This window comes from Gopherus flavomarginatus, chromosome 14, assembly GCF_025201925.1.
Source record: "Gopherus flavomarginatus isolate rGopFla2 chromosome 14, rGopFla2.mat.asm, whole genome shotgun sequence".
In the NCBI taxonomy this organism is placed as follows: Eukaryota; Metazoa; Chordata; order Testudines; family Testudinidae; genus Gopherus; species Gopherus flavomarginatus.
The window spans coordinates 38,561,206-38,582,374 of record NC_066630.1 but is presented as its reverse complement, the minus strand read 5'-3'; the positions used below and the strand labels follow the sequence as shown (position 1 = coordinate 38,582,374).

The following is a 21,169-nucleotide window of genomic DNA, read 5'->3' as shown; positions in this document are numbered from 1 at the left end:
CTTCAAGCACAAGGTCAGCTCCCAGACTACTGCACTGGGCAGCACAGCGTGGGGAGGAGGTGACCAGCCCCCTGTGGAGAAAGAATTGGTTCAGGACTATTTAGAAAAGCTAGATGAGCACAAGTCCATGGGGCCAGATGCGCTACATCCAAGGGTGCTAAAGGAGTTGGCGGATGTGATTGCAGAGCCATTGGCCATTATCTTTGAAAACTCATGGCGATTGGGGGAGGTCTTGGACGACTGGGAAAAGGCTAATGTAGTGCTAATCTATTAGAAAGGGAAGAAGGAGGATCCAGGGAACTACAGGCCAGTCAGCCTCACCTCAGTCCCTGGAAAAATCATGGAGCAGGTGCTCAAGGAATCAATTCTGAAGCACTTCGAGGAGAGGAAAGTGATCAGGAACAGTCAGCATGGATTCACCAAGGGGAAGTCATGCCTGACTAACCTAATTGACTTCTACGATGAGATAACTGGCTCTGTGGATGAGGGGAAAGCAGTGGACTTGTTATTCCTTGACTTTAGTAAAGCTTTTGATACAGTCTCCCACAGTATTCTTCCCAGCAAGTTATAGAAATAGGGGCTGGATGAATGAAGTATAAGGTGGATAGAAAGCTGGCTAGATCGTCAGGCTCAACGGGTAGTGATCAATGGATCCATGTCTACTTGGAAGCCAGTATCAAGCAGAGTGCCCCAAGGGTCAGTCCTGGGGCCGGTTATGTTCAATATCTTCATTAATGATCTGGAAGATGGTGTGGATTGCATCCTCAGCAAATTTGCAGATGACACTAAATCGGGAGGAGTGGTAGATACGCTGGAGGGTAGGGATAGGATACAGAGGGACCTAGACAAATTAGAGGATTGGGCCAAAAGAAACATGATGAGGCTCAACAAGGACAAGTGCAGAGTCCTGCACTTAGGACTGAAGAATCCCACGCACTGCTACAGATTAGGGACTGAATGACTAGGCAGCAGTTCTGCAGAAAAGGACCTAGGGGTTACAGTGGACGAGAAGCTGGATAAGAGTCAACAGTGTGCCCTTGTTGCCAAGAAGGCTAATGGCATTTTGGGCTGTATAAGTAGGGGCATTGCCAGCAGATGGAGGGATGTGATTATTCCCCTCTATTTGACATTGGTGAGGCCTCATCTGGAGTACTGTGTCCAGTTTTGGGTCCCACACTACAAGGATGTGGAAAAATTGGAAAGAGTCCAGCGGAGGGCAATAAAAATGATTAGGGGGCTGGAGCACATGATTTACAAGGAGAGGCTGAGGAAACTAGGATTGCTTAGTCTGCAGAAGAGAAGAATAAAGGGGGATTTGATAGCTGCTTTCAACTACCTGGAGGAGGGTTCCATAGAGGATGGATCTAGTCTGTTCTCAGTGGTAGCAGATGACAGAACAAGGAGCAATGGTCTCAAATTGCAGTGGGTGAGGTCTAGGTTGGCTGTTAGGAAAAACTTTCTCACTAGGAGGGTGGTGAAGCACTGGAATGGGTTACCTAGGGAGGTGGTGGAATCCCCTTCCTTAGAGGTTTTTAAGGCCCAGCTCGACAAAGCCCTGGCTGGGATGATTTAGTTGGGAATTAGCCCTGCTTTGAGCAGAGGGTGGGACTAGATGACCTCCTGAGGTCCCTTCCAACCCTGATATTCTATGATTCTATGAAGCACTCCTGAACAGTATCTTATGAACAATGCATTAGTTGCCAACAACAAGTGAAAAGGAACAGCGTTGTTGCTTCTAGTGAACAGTGATTGGCTATAATACAAGTAAAATTAGCAGACTTGGAACTTCACTGAAGGTACTTCATCACCTAGTAAGGGTGAACTGCAAATCTAATCTTGTATTACAATCATCAGAACCTTGACAGTACTTCAGAGCAAGTTTCCCCCAGTGTACTGGAGTCTTTGCATTTTCTGCCAGAGTGGAAGTGCCAAACAAAAAGTTTCTTCTGTAAAAACTGTTGAGAATGAAGGCATATTTAGGCCTAACAGAAGCCTGCTTTGGATTTTATGCATCTGTTCTGATAACATTTAACAACATAAGCCTAATTAGAACTATGTACATTAAGAAAATGCAGACTAATCATGTTTAGTGTTGTGCATGTGTAAGAAATTACAGAGTAATCATGTTTATGAGAACAAGAAAAGATACAGTAACTATAAAACTAGAAAAGACCAGTTTGGACTAACATTAATCTTGTACTGAGAGGGGAGGAGAGTTAACATGGAAATGAGAGTCTAATAAGTATGTATAAGAAAAGATAAAGTTATAAATAAGTTTGTGTAACAAAGAGAAGCTGATGCTGTATTGTCTGGTGCTGGAGGCGACTCTGATGAGATTGTCCTGTTAAGCTTCTCACTTGTGAGTGTAACAGATCACTATTCTGACTGTTTTGCCTTAATAAATATTCGTTACACCCATCTGCTGAGTAAGTGAACCTCTGTCCAACAACATTCAGAATGAACAAATACATGAGGCACCAGAGTATCAACATGAGCTCTGTGTATGTGTAGCTGGTGTAAGTAAACTTATAGCCTCAGAAAGAAAATACCACCCTAATTGCTAGAAGCATTTCTTCAGAAAAGTAACAAAAAGTAAACATGAAACCACTCAGCAAGGTATTGACTTGCCAGTGGTCTGAATTAGTACTGGGTTAAAACACTGCAGAAAAGGGCCATGTTTTGGAACTTTTTATGGACTCATTAGAGTTTTCTCTCAAATGAAGCCGGTGGAGAGGTTCCACATTCATTTGTAAGCCATTTGGCAACCTTTAAAAAAAAAACAAAAAAAACATATTCTACATCTTGATGGTGCTTATGAGTTCACTGTCTTACATGATCAACCTGCTTCAGAAAGACAAATATTAGTAGTGCCTGTCAAATTCCACCATATCCCTTTCTCTAGACCAGTGGTTTTCAACCTTTTTTCATTTGCGGACCCCTAAAATATTTCAAATGGATGCAAAGCACCTTTGGAAATACAACTTGTTGTCTGTGGACCCCTACCATAGAGTCTTAGACTGAAAACCGACTGAACAGAGCTCAACTATAAATGTTGCACATGCTTTGCATGGTATTTAACACCACATGAGAAAGGGTGCTAAACTGTGGGCTTCTATGGTAATGACAACACTTCTGGGTTTTGACCTAATAGATGGGGGTATTCACTTCTTTTGATTGATCAGAAAAATGGAAAGCCTTTTCTAGGATCTGAAACTTTATTTTCATAGTCACTTTTTGTGGATCCCTTAGACTGCAGGGACCACAGGCTGAAAACCTCTACTCTAAATTATTAGAACAGGAGAAGAAAATGTATCAACTATTACAATATACAAGACTGAGCTGGAAAATGAATTTCTCTCTATGATACATGTAGCACTGAAATTATGCTCAGATATACTTGCTCATTCCAGCTAAATGTCAATGAGGAAGAGGCACTAGCCTGTGTGCCAAAAAAGTGATTATGTGAAGCTAAGACACAGAAATCATATATGCAGTGTTGTTGTAACCATGTTGGTCCCAGTATATTAAAGAGACAAGGTGGGTGAGGTAATATCTTCTATTGGACCAACTTCTGTTGGTGAAAGAGACAAGCTTTCGAGCTTACACAGACCTCTTCTTTAGGTCTGGAGAGCTCTATGTAAGCACAGAAGCTTACATACAGAACTTGGTTCAATAGAACATATTACCTCACCCACCTTGTCTCTCTAATATCCTGAGACCAACATGGCACAACAACACTGCACCGACAGATACTACATAAGGAATTAGCGATATACACTGAAAACATGTTCTTAGATTCTGTGTCAAGGTATACGTCACCAGCAGAGGTGAAGAAACAGGTTTTCTGTCAGACAAGAGATGTTTATTTATCTATCTGCCTGTTGGATTTAAATTAAGCATTGTAAGCTGCTATAATGGATGTCTATTTACAACTGAAGTTATCAAAGAGGCTAGAAGTCAACAGGACAGAAGCACAAAAGAGAAACTAACCACCAGGGCCAGCTTTAAGGTGATTCCCCCGATTCCCCCAAATCAGGGCCTGCAACCCTAAGAGGGCCCCGCAACGGCCCTAAGGACCCTCTGCCGACATGCCGTCGAAGGCACCGGCAGCCAATAGAGCTTCCGCCAAAGTACTGCTGCTGTCTTCAGTGGCAGATCGATTGCTGCATCGGCAGCCAATTGAGCTTCCACCGAAGTCCTGCCGTTGTTTTTGGAGGCAGCTTGATCACTGCCTGGAAGAAGGACCTGCCGCCGACATGCTGCCGAAGGCACTAGCAGCCAATTGAGCTGCTGCCGAAGTCCCGCCGCTGTCTTCGGCGGCAGCTCTTTCAAATTGGGCCCCGCAGGGCCTAAAGCCGGCCCTGCTAACCACAGTACATACAATGAACTTTAGGGATATAAGAAGACAAACAAGACACCCCTTTATCCTGCCCGTAGGAAGTAAATGGGCAGTGCATTTACCCTCACGAAAATGGGACCTCAGCCAACCTTGGCTGAAGAGACAGCAGAAGACATTCAGTGAGATAAATTTCTTTAGTCAAGAGGTTAACCTGTTTGTTAAGTTTAGTCTCTAGAAAGCGTGTTATACTTTTGTTTCCAAAATCCTTACTCACAATAACTTGATTCTTTGGTAATAAACTTCTCCGTGTTTTCACTATAATATATTTAAGTGCTGTGATATTAAGCAAGGTACTTCTGCTTCTGAGTTGAATCACACAAGCTGGTGGGTACACTGTTCCCTTAGGTACAGCAGACCTGGTATTTCCATCAGTGTTTAGTGGAAAAAGGACTGCATGCTATAGAGGAATGCTTCAAAGGGGCTTGGGGACTGAGGTTCACCTACTGCTAACCTGCAAGACAAGCTAAAGGCTGGCAGATTCCAGAGGAAAGCGTGTGAGTGGCTAAGCTGATGATGTCAGGGAGCTGATACCTGGTTAAGCACAAGCAAGAGTCTCTCAAGCTAGATGCAGGGAGCAGCCAGGTGATTCACAGTCCTGGGTACCCTGAGAACCATCACACACTTACTGGAGGTTCTTAAGAACTGATTGGACAAACACCTGTTAGGGATGATCACGATTTACTTGGTCCTGCCTCAGTGCAGGGGCTGGACTAGATGACCTCTTAAGAATCCTTCCAGCCCTATGTTTCTATGAATCTGTGTTTTTAATATGAGTAAGGACCTTTCAATGGCCTCTGATGGAAAGGTCAAATGTCATATTCGGGATTTATATCTGTACTCAGCAGCCCACAATGAATGAGTGTACACAGAAATTAATTGTTAGGCATCCATTCCAAGCATCTATATCTGTGGTCGGCAACCTTTCAGAAGTGGTGGGACGAGTCTTTATTTATTCACTCTAATTTAAGGTTTTGCGTGCCGGTAATGCATTTGAATGTTTTTAGAAGGTCTCTTTCTATAAGTCTATAATATATAATTAAACTATTGCTGTATATAAAGTAAATAACATTTTTAAAATGTTTAAGAAGCTTCATTTAAAATTAAATTAAAATGCAGAGCCCCCCCGGACTGGTGGCCGCCAGGACCTGGGCAGTGTGAGTGCCACTGAAAATCGGCACACTTGCCATAGGTTGCCTACCCCGATCTATATATTCACACATACTCTGAAATCTTTATGTAGTCATTATTATTTATGAATGAACAAAAGCTGTATAAAAGTAATACATAACATCACACTGTACCTGCAATAAAGGTGTCAGCTGCAAAATTAATGCTTGTTCATACAACAAATTCAATTCAGCACAGCTGGAAAAAGACAACTTTGAGGTATGTAGATAATAATGGACGTGTCTAAATGTGAATCCATCTCTATCAATGAAAAGTCTTGGGTTTTCAGATGGAACCAGGGCAGAAGATTCTTTCCAAAGCAGGGATTCTGGAAACTGAGCAATTTTACTTTTAGGAATAGAGAAATGCCAGCCGCCAACATTAAAATGAATTGAGTCCTCTTCTGTAGATTCATTAACTGTCTCTGGTTCCTTCTAATTGAAAAAGAAAATCATATCAGTAGGCTAGAGTGAATGGGTAGGTTCTGAAGCAGTGTCTTATAATAATTTATTTCAAAATGCCATTGGTCTTTATGTTTGATTTTTCATTTAGTGGCAGCACACGTACTACACATTGGGCCTGATGAAACAAGCATGCATATGACCAATTACATTGCCTACACAATCACTTGTGCATACAAACACCATATTTCACACAAATATGGTAACTGCACATGCAAATTAGGCAAACACATATGCATTTTTGTGCACACAATACATGTCTCAACTTTTGAAAGTCAGGTCCAAAATGTATAGTGAGTGTGTTACCATTGAATGAAAAGTAAACTTTAAAGAATAATATCATTAGTAGATGCTCAAATAAAATTGTGCCTCTAGTAAATACTTACATGGCTGACAACAATGGGTCTGACTATAACCACTTATATGGATGTTGGACAGAACTGTAACTCAATTGGCTTCAGTGAAGTTCAGTGATTTATACTAATGTGAGAGCAGCATGGCCCCAGTGTGTGTAGTAGCAGAAAACACATACCAGTAAAATCCAAATGAACAGCTCTAATAAGGTATTATCCTAAACAATTCTGAATAACGCATTAATGCGTCTTACAACCATCACAGAAAAATATGTTGTTGCTATCTAGAAATGCATATATTAACTATTATTATGGAAGGGCCAGTCACAGATCTAAAGATTTCACAAGGAGGGCAGGGACAGATTGCCTGGGTGCCCTAATTGTGAATTTCCATAGGTAAACACAATTAGACTTCTTTTAAGGTGAACCTTAACCCTGAATGCTTGTTTTTGAGATAATTATAACACCCCTGTAAAGTTTTTACTCTAATTTCTCATACTCTTAACGTTAACTAATGCCTTAAAATCATTTTATCTAGAAATTTCAAGTGAAAATTTATATATTCATAAATTTATATCCATATGACAAATTTATTTAATCAAGAAAGACTAAAGTTAGACCAGGCCTACACTATGAAATTAGGTTGGTATAACTACGTCACGCAGGGCTGTGAAAAATCCACACATCCCGGCGCAACACAGTTAAACCAACATAACCCCTAGTGTAGATAGCGCTAAGTCAATAGGAGGGCTTCTCTTGACAACAATAGCTAATGCCTCTCGGGGAGGTGGAATACCTACACCAATGGGAGAAGCTCTCCTGTAGGCATAGGTAGCGTCTTCCCTGAAGCACTACAGCAGCTATTCCTGGGGAAATTCTGCACCAAAAAATTCAAAATTCTGCACACAGTATTTTAAAATTCTGCACATTTATTTGTCAAAATAACACATAATAATCCTGCCAGTTTCAAATTACCTGTCAGCAAGTATGTCTGTAACAATACAGGCAACAAAAAAGATTCCAGAAATGTTTTTTTGAAAAATAGATTCCTGACTAGGCATATTAATACAGAACTTAGAGTAATAATTCATTTAAACTACAATACAGCAACATATTTCCTGCACCCCTCAGAAGCTGTGCAAAGCTTTGGGGAGTCAGGGGTAATGGAGGATCTGAGGGAGAGGGAAGTAACTGCGGGGAAGGAGCCTGAGCCCACGTCCAGACTACCCCGCCGTATCGGCGGGTTAAAATCGATTGCTTGGGGATCGATATATCGCGTCTAATCTAGACGCGATATATCGATCCCCGAGCGTGCTTATATCGATTCCGGAACTCCATCAACCCCAACGGAGTTCCGGAATCGACACGGAGAGCTGTGGACATCGATCCTGCGCCGTCTGGATGGGTGAGTAATTCGATCTTAGATATTCGACTTCAGCTACGTTATTCACGTAGCTGAAGCTGCGTATCTAAGATCGATTTTCCTCCCCTAGTCTGGACCAGCCCTGAGAGTGAACCTGGAGGGTTGCTGGGTGTGGGTGGGAGAACTGCGGAACAGGTTTTTTGGTGGGGAGCCAGCTGCTCTCTCTTTTGACAACACATCAGCCCCTAGTGGGCGAAAGGTGCAATTGCAGCATGACCCCTTTCATGGCTTCCCTTTGCCTCCCCTGCAGAATAATTTATTTGGAGGGAGGCAGGAAATGGATCTGCGGGGGAATATTAATTCTACACTTGCACAATGGCACAGAATTCCCCCAGGAATAAGCAGCACAGCTGCAGCATTTTAAGTGTAGACCTGCCCTTAGTTTGCAAAGTTTTGTGCATGCAGCCTTAACTTTGATATGGCACCCAAAAGTTATGCAAACCTTATATTGTTAAACGTTTTCTCTACATACTTTTTGGTGCCAAATTCCCTGGTGTTTTGGGCTTTTTAAAGAATAAGGAATTGCAGGAATTTAAAGGAATGAGAAAACAGTCAAGAGAAGAAAAAGTCTCCAGGGCCTGAAAGCCCTGCTGGCTTACAAAAGATTACAAACAGGTCACAAAAGTTCCACAATATAAATTTATTTGGCTAGACACCAGTAGAAAAATTGTCCTTGACCAAAGCCACAGACACTGAGGCCTTAGATAAGGGTGGCAGGGTAAGATCTTACAACTTCATATCCATTTAATGCCACTCACTGATATACTGCTTGCTAAATTTATGCTAAATACTATCCAAATTAAGCAACAGTCATAACTATACATGATCATTAGCCAAAGGTCTAGTCTACAATGGAAATTAACTTTGGTATAGCTACGTCTCTCAGGGATGTGAAAAATCTATACACCTGAGAGAGGCAGCTATACCCAGCTAATCCCTCGTTTAGACCAGCACTAGGTTGATGGAAGAACTCTTCTGTTGACCTAGCTACTGCCTCTCAGAGAGGTGGATAACGTACGCTGACGGAAGAAGCCCTCCCATCAGTGTAGATAGTGTCTATGCGGATGTGCTACAGCAGGCTACTGCAGCATTTTAAGTATAGCCAAGCCCTGAGTCATTTTCCTATTGTTGCCCCTTTTGGCCTGAGCAGTTAGCCAATATCTGGGGCCTTGCCAGATTGTTTCCGTGAGGAGAAGAAATTGATTATATAAGTCAGGTATTTCTTTGGTGCTATCCTGTTTATTTGCCAAGTATAAAGTTCTGTTTCCTTGAACACAATGGGGAAAAAAACTACACAGGCAATTTCCTTTCTCATAATTTCAAAGCCTGCCTCTCCAGTCCGTTCTGTTCCCTAAGGAGCTCCATATCTCTGCTTCATGTCTGGTCCATACTGATGACTGCTCTCTTCCTTCCTGTTCAGTTTCTGCTTCTAGCACACACAGCTGTAGCCAATCAGTCCCCTCACCTCTGTGTTTGCAATTAGTCCCAGGAAACACAGGACAACAGGCAGACAACAGGGCTAACACTATGTCTACACTACAGACCTTACAGCGGCACAGCCACTGGAGCTGTGCCACTGTAAGGTCTCCCACGTAGCTGCTCTATGCTGGCAGAAGAGAGCTCTCTTGCCAGCATAATTAAAACCTCTAACGAGTGGCGGTACTATGTCAGTGGGAGAGCATCTCCTGCCAACATAGTGCTGTTCACACCAGTACTTTTGTCGGTGAAACTTCTGTCGGTCAGGAGTGTGTTATTTTTCCACATCCCGACTGACTAAAGTTATACTGACAAAAGTGCTACTGTAGACATAGCCTTAGTTTCTGAGTGGCCTTGTAATATAGCCCATTGTCTTGGAAAATGGCTTCCTAATGTTTCCAGTCATCACGACATGAAGCAGCATTTAGTTGCCCCACCCATTTAACAAAGTTTGTGATTGTCTCTATATCAAAGACCCACCGGATAGCAGCCATTTACACTTTCCAGCATCACACTCTGAAATGTCCCAATAAAACAGCTATCCTGATCTAGTGTGTCCCATTGAAGAAGAGTATGCTGTAGTAACAGTTTATAATTACATAGCATCCTTCATTTTATACACATAAAGAGCCATGGAACTGCAGCAGCCTCTGTGGAGGAGAGCAACAGCTAACAGACAGGCGCAGTGTGCACTACATAATTACTCCAGGGCAAACTAATGAACTCTTACTCTAACAAAATGCATCATGGATTTTTTTTTTAATTCTATGCACTTCCAACACAGTATCACTATTTAAAAGTCCAGCCTGAAACAGCCGCCCAGTAAACTTCAGCAAACTCAATGAACTTGAACCTGGGCTGCTCTAAACTGCATCTGCCTTCAATGGCTCTCCAAAGGACCATCCTGCAGCCTGAAATCTCTGGAGTCAGGAAGTCTCAGTAAGAAAGGAACAAAACTGTTGGAGGACAGGACAATCAACTCCAATAGGAACGCTGGGCTCCACACCTGGCTCCTCCACTCTCCAGCTGTGTGGCTTCTGTGCTCCAAGCTCCCTGCCTGTAAAATGACAATTATGTGAACTGCTCTGCATCAGTGAACGCACCACTCAGGCCTCGACTTCACAGAAATAGGAAGTGAAGTAATGAAACCAGCACTGTAGAATTTATTTCAGAAAGGGGAAGTACACACAAATGAGGAGCAAAGAATCCTGTGGCACCTTATAGACTAACAGACGTTTTGGAGCATGAGCTTTCATGGGTGAATACCCACTTCCTCAGATGCATGTAATGGAAATTTCCAGGGGCAGGTATATATATGCAAGCAAGCAAGCTAGAGATAACGAGGTCAGTTCAATCAGGGAGGATGAGGCCCTGTTCTAGCAGTTGAGGTGTGAAAACCAAGACAGGAGAAACTGGTTCTGTAATTGGCAAGCCATTCACAGTCTTTGTTCAATCCTGAGCTGATGGTGTCAAATTTGCAGATGAACTGAAGCTCAGCAGTTTCTCTTTGAAGTCTGGTCCTGAAGTTTTTTTGCTGCAGGATGGCCACCTTAAGGTCTGCTATAGTGTGGCCAGGGAGGTTGAAGTGCTCTCCTACAGGTTTTTGTATATTGCCATTCCTAATGTCTGATTTGTGTCCATTTATCCTTTTCCGTAGAGACTGTCCAGTTTGGCCAATGTACATAGCAGAGGGGCATTGCTGGCATATGATGGCGTATATTACATTGGTGGATGTGCAGGTGAATGAACCAGTGATGGTGTGGCTGATCTGGTTAGGTCCACTGGACAATCGAGGTGCTAAAGGAGCACTCAAGGACAATAAGGACAATGCGGAGAAACTAAATGAATTCTTCGCATCGGTTTTCACGGCTGAGGATGTGAGGGAGATTCCCAAACCTAAGCCATTCTTTGTAGGTGACAGATCTGAGGAACTGTCCCAAATCGAGATATCATTAGAGGAGGTTTTGGAACAAATTGATAAATTTAACAGCAATAATTCACCAGGACCAGATGGGATTCACCCAAGAGTTCTGAAGGAACTCAAATGTGAAATTGCAGAACTACTAACTGTAGTCTCTAACCTATCATTTAAATCAGCTTCTGTACCAGATGACGGGAGGATAGCTTATGTGATGCCAATTTTTTAAAAGGGCTCCAGAGGTGAACCCAGCATTTACAGGCCTGTAAGCCTGACTTCAGAACTGGGCAAACTGGTTGAAACTATAATAAAGAACAATATCGTCAGACAAATAGATGAAGAAAATTTGTTGAGGAAGAGTCAACGTGGTTGAGGGGGTCAACAAGAATGTGGACCAAGGGGATCCAGTGAATATACAGTATTTAGATTTTCAGAAAGCCTTTGACAAAGTCCCTCACCAAAGGCTCTTACACAAAGTAAGCTGCCACAAGATAAGAGGGAAGGTTCTGTCATAGATTGGTAACTGGTTAAAAGATAGGAAACAAAGGGTAGGTATAAACAGTCAGTTTTCAGAATGGAGAGAGGTAAAATAGTGGTGTCCCCTGGGGGTCTCTGCTGGGACTAGTCCTTTTCAACATATTCATAAATGGTCTGGAAAAAGGCGTAAACAGTCAAGTGGCAAATTTGCAGATGATACAAAATTACTAGATAGTTAAGACCCAGGCAGACTGCAAAGAGCTACAAAAGGATCTCTCAAAACTGGGTGATTGGGCAACAAAATGGCAGATGAAATTTTATGTTGATAAATGCAAAGTAATGCACAGTGGAAAACATAATCCCAACCATACATATAAAATGATGGGGTCTAAATTAGCCGTTACCATTCAAGAAAAATCTTGGAGTCATTGTAGATAGTTCTCTAAAAACATCCACTCAATGTGCAGTGGCAGTCAAAAAAGTGAACAGCATATTAGGAATAATTAAGGGACAGAAAATAGGACAGAAAATATCATGTTACCTCTATATAAATCCGTGGTACACCCACATCTTGAATACTGCAGATGTGGTAGCCCCATCTCAAAAAAGATATATTGGAATTGGAAAATGTTCAGAAAAGGGCAACAACAATTATTAGGGGTATGGAATGGCTTCTGTATGCAGAGAGATTAATAAAACTTGGACTTTTCAGCTTGGAAAAGAGATGGCTAAGGGGGGATATGATAGAGGTCTATAAAATCATGACTGGTGTAGAGAAAGTAGACAAGAACTAGGGGTCACCAAATGAAATTAATAGGCAGCAGGTTTAAAACAAATAAAAGGAAGTATTTCTTCACACAAGGCACTGTGTGGAACTCCTTGCCAGAGGATGTTGTGAAGGCCAAGACCATAAAAGGGTTCAAAAAAGAACTAGATAAATTCATGGAGGATAGGTCCATCAATGGCTATTAGCCAGGATGGGCAGGAATGGTGTTCCTAGCCTTTGTTTGCCAGAAGCTGGGAATGAGCAACAGGGGATGGATCACTTGAGGATTCCTTGTTCTGTTCATTCCCTCTGGGGCACCTGGCATTGGCCACTGTCAGAAGACAGGATACTGGGCTAGATGGAACCTTGGTCTGACCCAGTAGGGCTGTTCTTAAGTTCTTATGAAATTAACTGCAATTCACACCAACTATTTCAGCACAAGTCTACATGTGGACACTGGTTTGGGGAAAGCGTGCCCCAAATTCAAGTCAGTTTAAACAAAACAAAAAAGATTTGAAAGCATCTATGCCTGGACTGGCACTGAAAGCTCCGATTACACCCGACTGCAATGACGCAGTGCCAGTCTCTGTGCAGACAAGGCCTAAGTGACAAGTTGGCTGGACAGACACCAACCATGATGCCCTTAACTGTGACCTGAGGAGTCCATTACATTTACATCTCAGGAGAGCAACAGAGACAATGTTTGCACACTGACTCATGCATTGCTCAGAACACCCTGTAGAAAAGGGACCCTCCCCAGCCCGGTGCAAATGAGCAAGTGAGTGAGTGAGGGTGGGGGAAAGCGACTCACCGAGGGAGGGGGTATGGAGTGAGCGGCGTGGGGCCTCGGAGACAGGGCAGGGCAGAGATGTTCAGATTTGTGCTATTACAAAGTTGGCAACCGTCCCAACTTCTCCCTCCTCTGCCCACAATGCTCCCAGGGGAGGGCTGCTCTTGTTCTCCCGTGATCCCATGGGGGCCTTCGTTCCCTCTCCTCCTTGCATCCCATGGGGGCCGCTCTCTCCTCCCCCCTTTGATCCCATGGGGGGCTGCCCTTTCCCTTTTGATCCCATGGGGGCTGCTCTCTCCTCCCCTTTGATCCCATGGGGGGCAGTTCTCTCCACCCTTTGATCCCATGAGGGCTGCTCTCTCCTCCCCTTTGATCCCATGGGGGCTGCTCTCTCCTCCCCCCTTTGATTCTATGGGGGCCGCTCTCTCTTCCCCTTTGATCACATGGGGGGCAGTTCTCTCTTTCCCCCTTTGATCCCATGGGGGGCTGCCCTTTCCCTTTTGATCCCATGGGGGCTGCTCTCTCCACCCCTTTGATCCCATGGGGGCTGCTCTCTCCTCCCCCCTTTGATTCCATGGGGGCCGCTCCCTCCTCCCCTTTGATCCCATGGGGGGCAGTTCTCTCCTCCCCTCTTTGATCCCATGGGGGCTGCTCTCTCCTCCCCTTTGATCCCATGGGGGCTGCTCTCTCCTCCCCCCTTTGATCCCATGGGGGGCTGCCCTTTCCCTTTTGATCCCATGGGGGCTGCTCTCTCCTCCCCTTTGATCCCATGGGGGCTGCTCTCTCCTCCCCTCTTTGATCCCATGGGGGCTGCTCTCTCCTCCCCCCTTTGATCCCATGGGGGGCTGCCCTTTCCCTTTTGATCCCATGGGGGCTGCTCTCTCCTCCCCTTTGATCCCATGGGGGCTGCTCTCTCCTCCCCCCTTTGATCCCATGGGGGGCTGCCCTTTCCCTTTTGATCCCATGGGGGCTGCTCTCTCCTCCCCTTTGATCCCATGGGGGGCAATTCTCTCCTCCCCTCTTTGATCCCATGGGGGTGCTCTCTCCTCCCCTTTGATCCCATGGGGGGCAGTTCTCTCCTTCCCCCTTTGATCCCATGGGGGCTGCTCTCTCCTCCCCTTTGATCCCATGGGGGGCAGTTCTCTCCTTCCCCCTTTGATCCCATGGGGGCTGCTCTCTCCTCCCCTTTGATCCCATGGGGGCTGCTCTCTCCTCCCCCTTCATGGTTCATACCATGGCGAAAGCGGCGGCCCCTCTTCCCTCTCGGGGTGGGGCTGGCAGGGAGGGGGCTGCACTGAGGTTCCAGTAACTGGCCCTGCCGCGGGACTGCGCGAGCCCTCCATTCTCCGACCTCTGCGCGTGCCTTGTCCTCGGCGCGGGCGGCGCGCGCCCTCCATTCTCCGACCTCTGCGCGTGCCTTGTCCTCGGCTGGCGGCGCGCGCCCTCCATTCTCTGACCTCTGCGCGTGCCTTGTCCTCGGCGCGGGCGGCGCGCCCCCTCCATTCTCTGACCTCTGCGCGTGCCTTGTCCTCGGCTGGCGGCGCGGGGCGCGCGCCGTGGGTGTTTGTCTGCGTTGCCCGGCAACAAGGCGGGGATGGCGCTGCAGCTGGAGCTCAGCGAGGCCTGGATCCGGGAGCAGGCGGCGCTGCGGGGACTTGGCCCAGGTACCGCCCCCGGCAGGCCTGGGGATGCGGGAAGTGCTGGCGGGGCAGCACCAGGGTATTGGGGGGAGAATGGGGCCCCCAGGTACTTGGGGGCAGGGGCTTGAGGTTGTGGTGGGGGGAGGAAGAATCAGGGCTCCAGGGTATTTGGGGGCAGCAGCAGGGGTTTGGCGCATGGGGGAGTAATCAGGGCTCCAGGGTATTTGGGGGCAGCTACAGGGGTTTGGGGCATGGGGGAGTAATCAGGGCTCCAGGGTATTTGGGGGCAGCAGCAGGGGTTTGGCGCATGGGGGAGTAATCAGGCTCCAGGGTATTTGGGGGCAGCCACAGGGGTTTGGTGCATGGGGGAGTAATCAGGGCTCCAGGGTATTTGGGGGCAGCAGCAGGGCTTTGGTGCATGGGGGAGTAATCAGGGCTCCAGGGTATTTGGGGGCAGCTACAGGGGTTTGGGGCATGGGGGAGTAATCAGGGCTCCAGGGTATTTGGGGGCAGCAGCAGGGATTTGGGGCATGGGGGAGTAATCAGGGCTCCAGGGTATTTGGGGGCAGCCACAGGGGTTCGGTGCATGGGGGAGTAATCAGGGCTCCAGGGTATTTGGGGGCAGCAGCAGGGGTTTGGTGCATGGGGGAGTAATGAGGGCTCCAGGGTATTTGGGGGCAGCCACAGGGGTTCGGTGCATGGAGGAGTAATCAGGGCTCCAGGGTATTTGGGGGCAGCCACAGGGGTTTGGGGCATGGGGGAGTAATCAGGGCTCCAGGGTATTTGGGGGCAGCCACAGGGGTTTAGGGCATGGGGGAGTAATCAGGGCTCCAGGGTATTTGGGGGCAGCAGCAGGAGTTTGGTGCATGGGGGAGTAATCAGGGCTCCAGGGTATTTGGGGGCAGCAGCAGGGCTTTGGTGCATGGGGGAGTAATCAGGGCTCCAGGGTATCTGGGGGCAGAGGCAGGGGTTCGGTGCATGGGGGAGTAATCAGGCTCCAGGGTATTTGGGGGCAGCAGCAGGGGTTCGGTGCATGGGGGCGTAATCAGGGCTCCAGGGTATTTGGGGGCAGCCACAGGGGTTCGGTGCATGGGGGAGTAATCAGGGCTCCAGGGTATTTGGGGGCAGCAGCAGGGGTTCGGTGCATGGGGGAGTAATCAGGGCTCCAGGGTATTTGGGGGCAGCCACAGGGGTTCGGTGCATGGGGGAGTAATCAGGGCTCCAGGGTATTTGGGGGCAGCCGCAGGGGTTTGGTGCATGGGGGAGTAATCAGGGCTCCAGGGTATTTGGGGGCAGCTACAGGGGTTTGGTGCATGGGGGAGTAATCAGGGCTCCAGGGTATTTGGGGGCAGCAGCAGGGGTTTGGTGTATGGGGGAGTAATCAGGTCTCCAGGGTATTTGGGGGCAGCTGCAGGGGTTTGGTTCATGGGGGAGTAATCAGGGCTCCAGGGTATTTGGGGGCAGCAGCAGGGGTTCGGTGCATGGGGGAGTAATCAGGGCTCCAGGGTATTTGGGGGCAGCCACAGGGGTTCGGTGCATGGGGGAGTAATCAGGGCTCCAGGGTATTTGGGGGCAGCCACAGGGGTTTGGGGCATGGGGGAGTAATCAGGGCTCCAGGGTATTTGGGGGCAGCCACAGGGGTTTGGGGCATGGGGGAGTAATCAGGGCTCCAGGGTATTTGGGGGCAGCAGCAGGATCTAGGGGCATGGAGGGGGATGGAGAATCAGGGTCACAGGGTATTTGGGGGCTGCAGCAGGGGCTGGTATTGGGGCAGCCAGTAGGGTGGTGGTGCACAAAGGGGTACTGGGGGACACTGGGGTAAGCAGGGCTGTTTGTGGAACAGTGATGGCTGGAAGCACAGGAACCCAGGGAGCAGTGATTGCACGCGAGTACCAGGTCTGACCGTCCAGGAAATTACGCTCATTCAACAGGGCATGTGCGCTAGTAGCCATCTGTACAAGTGCATACTGCAGCCATGCACATAAGATAAGGGTGGCAAGTTTCCCATACTCCACGTCAAAAGGCAACATCTGTGCTTGCTTAGCTCCAGCATAATAGGACACTGGGTTTTATGATGCGTTGAGGTATGACAAATTAAATATTTTAGTAATAATAGTAAAAGGTGTCTTTTTGATATGAAACCATATGCTAGTCCATTGTAACAGTGGGAGGTCAGCATCAGGTTATATAGAAGTGTACAATGCTGGTTCTGATACATTACCTGGCAGTTGTTAGTACCTCCGTACTTCCATAAAAAAATTGAAGTTCATGGCAATAGCTGAAATAGTATTGAACAGGGGGACCCTCACAAAGGTCTCATTTGTGTAAGATCCACAAGCCCTGTTGAAGTGATACATTCCTATAGACAAAGTGCTGCAAGCACATAGTGGGGAACAAACAGTACCTGCATAGTATTCGCAGCATTTTCTAATTCATCGTGCAGTCGTGTGCACAGATACAAAACAGTAGTATGATTCAGAGGGATCTTTGAAGGGGAAAAATCTGACAATCAGTACTATGATGCGTAGTCTGTGCAGTCAGAGAAACATGTCTCTCCTTTGGTGCACTCATTTGCATGCTGCAAATACCATTGGCACCGAGTATGACAACTCATGAACAATGAACAGCAGGAAGGCACCTCCCCCACCCCCAATGGCTAGATTCACAAGAGGACTTAAGTGGCTAACTCCCTCTTAAAATGCCTAAGACCAACACTTAGGCCCACTCCCATCAGAAAAAACATTGCTCAGCTGCCAGCTGCAGTTCCTAGGTGCCTAAGCTTCTGCCACTGTGCACGAGCAGAGCCACCTACATCCTGACACTTGGCAACTAAGCGCTGGCAGGATTCTCAAGCTAGGGTTTTCCCCATCTATCTCCCCTGCAGGGCCCAATGCAGTAGGCACGTCCTGAGTCCACCAGATTGAGCCTTGCATAAAGACAGTCATTGTGGGCATGTGTGTAGCCCTGGCCTAGTAATTAGGGCACTCCTATAGATCCAGATTTGAATCTCTATTCTAGCTGATTCAAAGCCCTTACATTTTCTCTCATCTTTCTTCTCGCACTTTCCTCCTGTGCCCTCTCGTATTGTACACTCATCCATGCAGCCACTACTACACACTGCTCACACATAGGAGCGGTGAAATTTCACCATACACATCACAGAGGACTAATCCCTCTAGCCAAATGCCTGTGTGAAAGGTGAAAACTTCCTACTGTCCCATGTCATTACCCAAGTGAAAAGCCAACACCTTCCAGTCCCCAACCTGCTGTGTGAAGCAAGCATGAATAGTCATTTTCTGCTCATCCCTCTCATTCAGAAGCTTCCTGGTTTCTGCAAGGATTGGTTTGTGTCCCCTTATCCCTCCCTCAGCTTTCCACCTGTTGCATGGGGGTTTCTTACTTTATCCTTCCCTACTCTCTTTATCTTCCGTTTTCTTCTCCAGCACACAGCTCCAATCCCTCATTCTGCTGAGCAGCAGCAAAGTGGAATTGATTAGACTTTTGTCAGTTTCATGGTTGGCCACAAGATACTGAATAGCAGTAGTGAAAACAGAGGAGAACCAGGTTAGTTTTCACTCAGCTGCTGCATGGAAAGGCTCTGAACAGCGACAAAGGCGCTGGCACTATCTGCAAATTCACACAGACAGCACTGCATCTGTTACACTCTGGTTATGACTGAGAAGTTTTGTTTGTAGCCATAAGAGCTGACAGCTGTAGTTTATTTTTAAAAAAAAACTCAGTTCTGCAGTAGTTGATGGCAGTTTCCAGGAAAATATGCCTACTAGCAACAGTACAGTTTTCAAGCCCTGCTCTGAACAAAAATTAATTCTTGGCTGAATGTTCCCAAGGCTGGCTACACAGTCAATGTGTGGTTATGGTAGTTTGGCAGTAGTGAGATCAATTGAGTGTATGCAGTCAACAGGTTAATAAAAAAAAAATCTGGAATGGCAAGGATTCAATTTCTTTCATTGCTGTAGCTGTATAATGTTAGCCATATCAAAGGAGAGAGAACTACAGACTACTTCATGACATCCAGAGATGCTGAGAAAGGATGCACATTAAGCCAGGTATAGTTAGGGTGACCAGATAGCTACTGTGAAAAAACGGGATGGGAGGTGGGGGGTAATAGGCACCTATATAAGAAAAAGTTCCAAAAAGGGGGACTGTCCCTTTAAAAACGGGACATCTGGTCACCCTAGCTATAGTATATGATCAGGTCACACAGGAAGAGAGCGATCATAACAATTTACAGTTATCACCTGCTGTCAGGAGACCTAATCTTCTAAAGTTCAATGCAAACAAACTCCAGGCTGAGACTGAGCTGCTGTGGAAGTAATTCGTAGTCTTTAATATACAGCAAAATCTTTTTGCAGCAAATCCCTTAAACATTGCTTTCTTCAATTGAGTTCTTGCAAAGCGTATCCACGCTTGGTCTTTTTAATGGGGTTGGCACTTGCGTCTCATAAGTGCCCCCTTTCTTTGGCCGATGTACCTGCAATCACAGTTCTTTTCAGGGGCGGCCCCCTTTGGTTGGTTGGGTGTGATCCTGTGTTTGATTTTAGTTTTTTCAACAAGGTGGCACCTACCTCTCGTGAGCACCCCCAGCCAGTGGTTCTTTTGGCAAGTCTTCGGCAACTCAGCCCACCAGCCAAGCTGCATACGCTGTCCCCACTTCCAGCGTATAGAGTCCTGGGTTCTTATCCTGGCCCTGGTATGGGGCCATCTCTCTTAGGCTTCTTTCCAGAGGCACCGCCTTCTTCAACCACCCAGCCCGAGCCCATCTTGGTACCCTCAGCTGGTGTCCTTTTCAGCAGCCCTCCCTGGACTCAGTCCGCAACCAGATTAGCAGGACTCATCTCGGTACCCTTATCTGGTCTGGCCAGGTTCTGTGCTCAGTCCTCCGGGGCTCAGCCTGCCCACCCTAAGCTTCTTGTGGTCCTGCTGCTATTCTATCCAGACAGCCAGGCACCCAGTCTTTGGCAGCCTTCCCTGGGTGGTTCTGTCTGGTGAGCTCTCTGCAGTGAGCTGTCCTTGGTCCTGGTCCTGTTTGTCTAGTCAGCCAAGCACCCAGTCCTCCCTCATCAAGCTCCATAGGGCAACTGAAGACTCTGCTCTGCTGCTTGCCTTTTATCTGGCCCCTTATTGGTCACTCCAGCAGCCCGTCTGGTTGGCTGCTCCTCTGCAGCCACTCTAGGCTGCTTGGAGGACTTCTCGCTACTCTATTTTGGGGCAGGGAGACACAGGGCCATGAGGCCTCCAGTAGGGACCCTCTGGACTAGTCCATCCTGCCACAGGCTTCATATTATGACTTGAATGACAGTAGTAGCTCAAGATTGACCCAAGGTGTATCCAGATGCTGATAGACAACTGAAAGAGAAACTTGATGAGAAGCCAGCAGGGCATGGCAGACCTGGAGTAAACACTCTACCCAGGGGTCAAGTCATGCCAGAATGCTTTGGAACACCATTCTGGCACTTTTTGAGGAAGTACCATAAGTGTGTTATGGTACTTTTTTTTTTAAATAAGGACTCGCCCACTTACTTTAACAGTGCAGAGCATTTCCCCTAGTGTAGATAATGTTGGGTCATGGTAACAGACACCAGCAGAATAGAGTTGCCCATTTCCCCTCCAGACTAGTTCCCCTGTGGAGCTCTAAAGGGTATGAAACCTGCAACATAAGTCAGTTTTCTATGGTGGGTCCGAACACTACAGTCCTGAAATAAGGGTTATTTTAAAGGAAGTATTACTGTGATTTTCCCCCTCTTCTAGGGCAGTTGGGGCATTCACCACAGAATTCTGGCACGGTCAGATTTTCTCTCAGAAAAGGGCACTTCAGCTCCCTGTTACTGAACGAGAGAGACCTCTAAAAATGAAAAAGTGAGGCTCTTGCACATACAAGCAGCTGATGAAACTGGAGTTATTGGATGGTCTAAAATATAAGTTACATTCAGTTTTTAGAAAACTAGAAGAGACCTTAGGACCTTTACAAGTTCTTTCCTTTCAGAACAGGTGGAGTCCCTCTCACTGCAGGGAACATATGAAGGGAAAATCCACTCCCTTGGAGATGCCTTCAAAAATTTTAAAAGCTTGCAATCATTAGATTTGTCCAGAAATATGATTGTCAGTCTAGAGGTAAGTTCCCCATTCTCTGTTGAACTCTGCAACCTCAAGATATTTTGTAAGAGGTTTGGTGTTATAAAGGATTAACAATTAATTTTTAAAAAAATCTAGTCAATCTGATAACCTGATTAAAACAAACCAGTTTTCTTTCACTCAGGCAGGGAAAACTCTTCATGATT

At 46.5% G+C, this 21,169-nt stretch overlaps 2 protein-coding genes across 8 annotated transcripts in view; one reads left to right on the top strand and one right to left on the bottom strand.

Moving 5' to 3' along the window:
• The window catches only part of KCTD19 (potassium channel tetramerization domain containing 19), a 55,959-nt gene extending 41,384 nt beyond the window's left edge, over positions 1-14,575 (bottom strand). For 5 of the 7 annotated variants that reach the window (XR_007769377.1, XM_050923150.1, XM_050923157.1 and 2 more), the window contains exons 1-2: positions 14,464-14,575; positions 5,701-6,000 (exon numbers count right to left, since the gene is read on the bottom strand). Coding sequence is in view for 6 of the 7 variants with exons in the window: in XM_050923150.1 (XP_050779107.1) it covers positions 5,701-6,000; positions 14,464-14,466 (303 nt within the window). In the remaining variant the exon portion in view is untranslated. The remainder of the gene's footprint in view (positions 1-5,700; positions 6,001-14,463) is intronic. The other 2 variants (XM_050923151.1, XM_050923153.1) reach the window with 2 other exon arrangements.
• A 249-nt stretch (positions 14,576-14,824) lies between these two features.
• The window catches only part of LRRC36 (leucine rich repeat containing 36), a 43,300-nt gene continuing 36,955 nt past the window's right edge, over positions 14,825-21,169 (top strand). Inside the window, exons 1-2 of the mRNA XM_050923183.1 lie at positions 14,825-14,894; positions 20,875-21,002. Coding sequence (XP_050779140.1) covers positions 14,825-14,894; positions 20,875-21,002 — 198 coding nt within the window. The remainder of the gene's footprint in view (positions 14,895-20,874; positions 21,003-21,169) is intronic.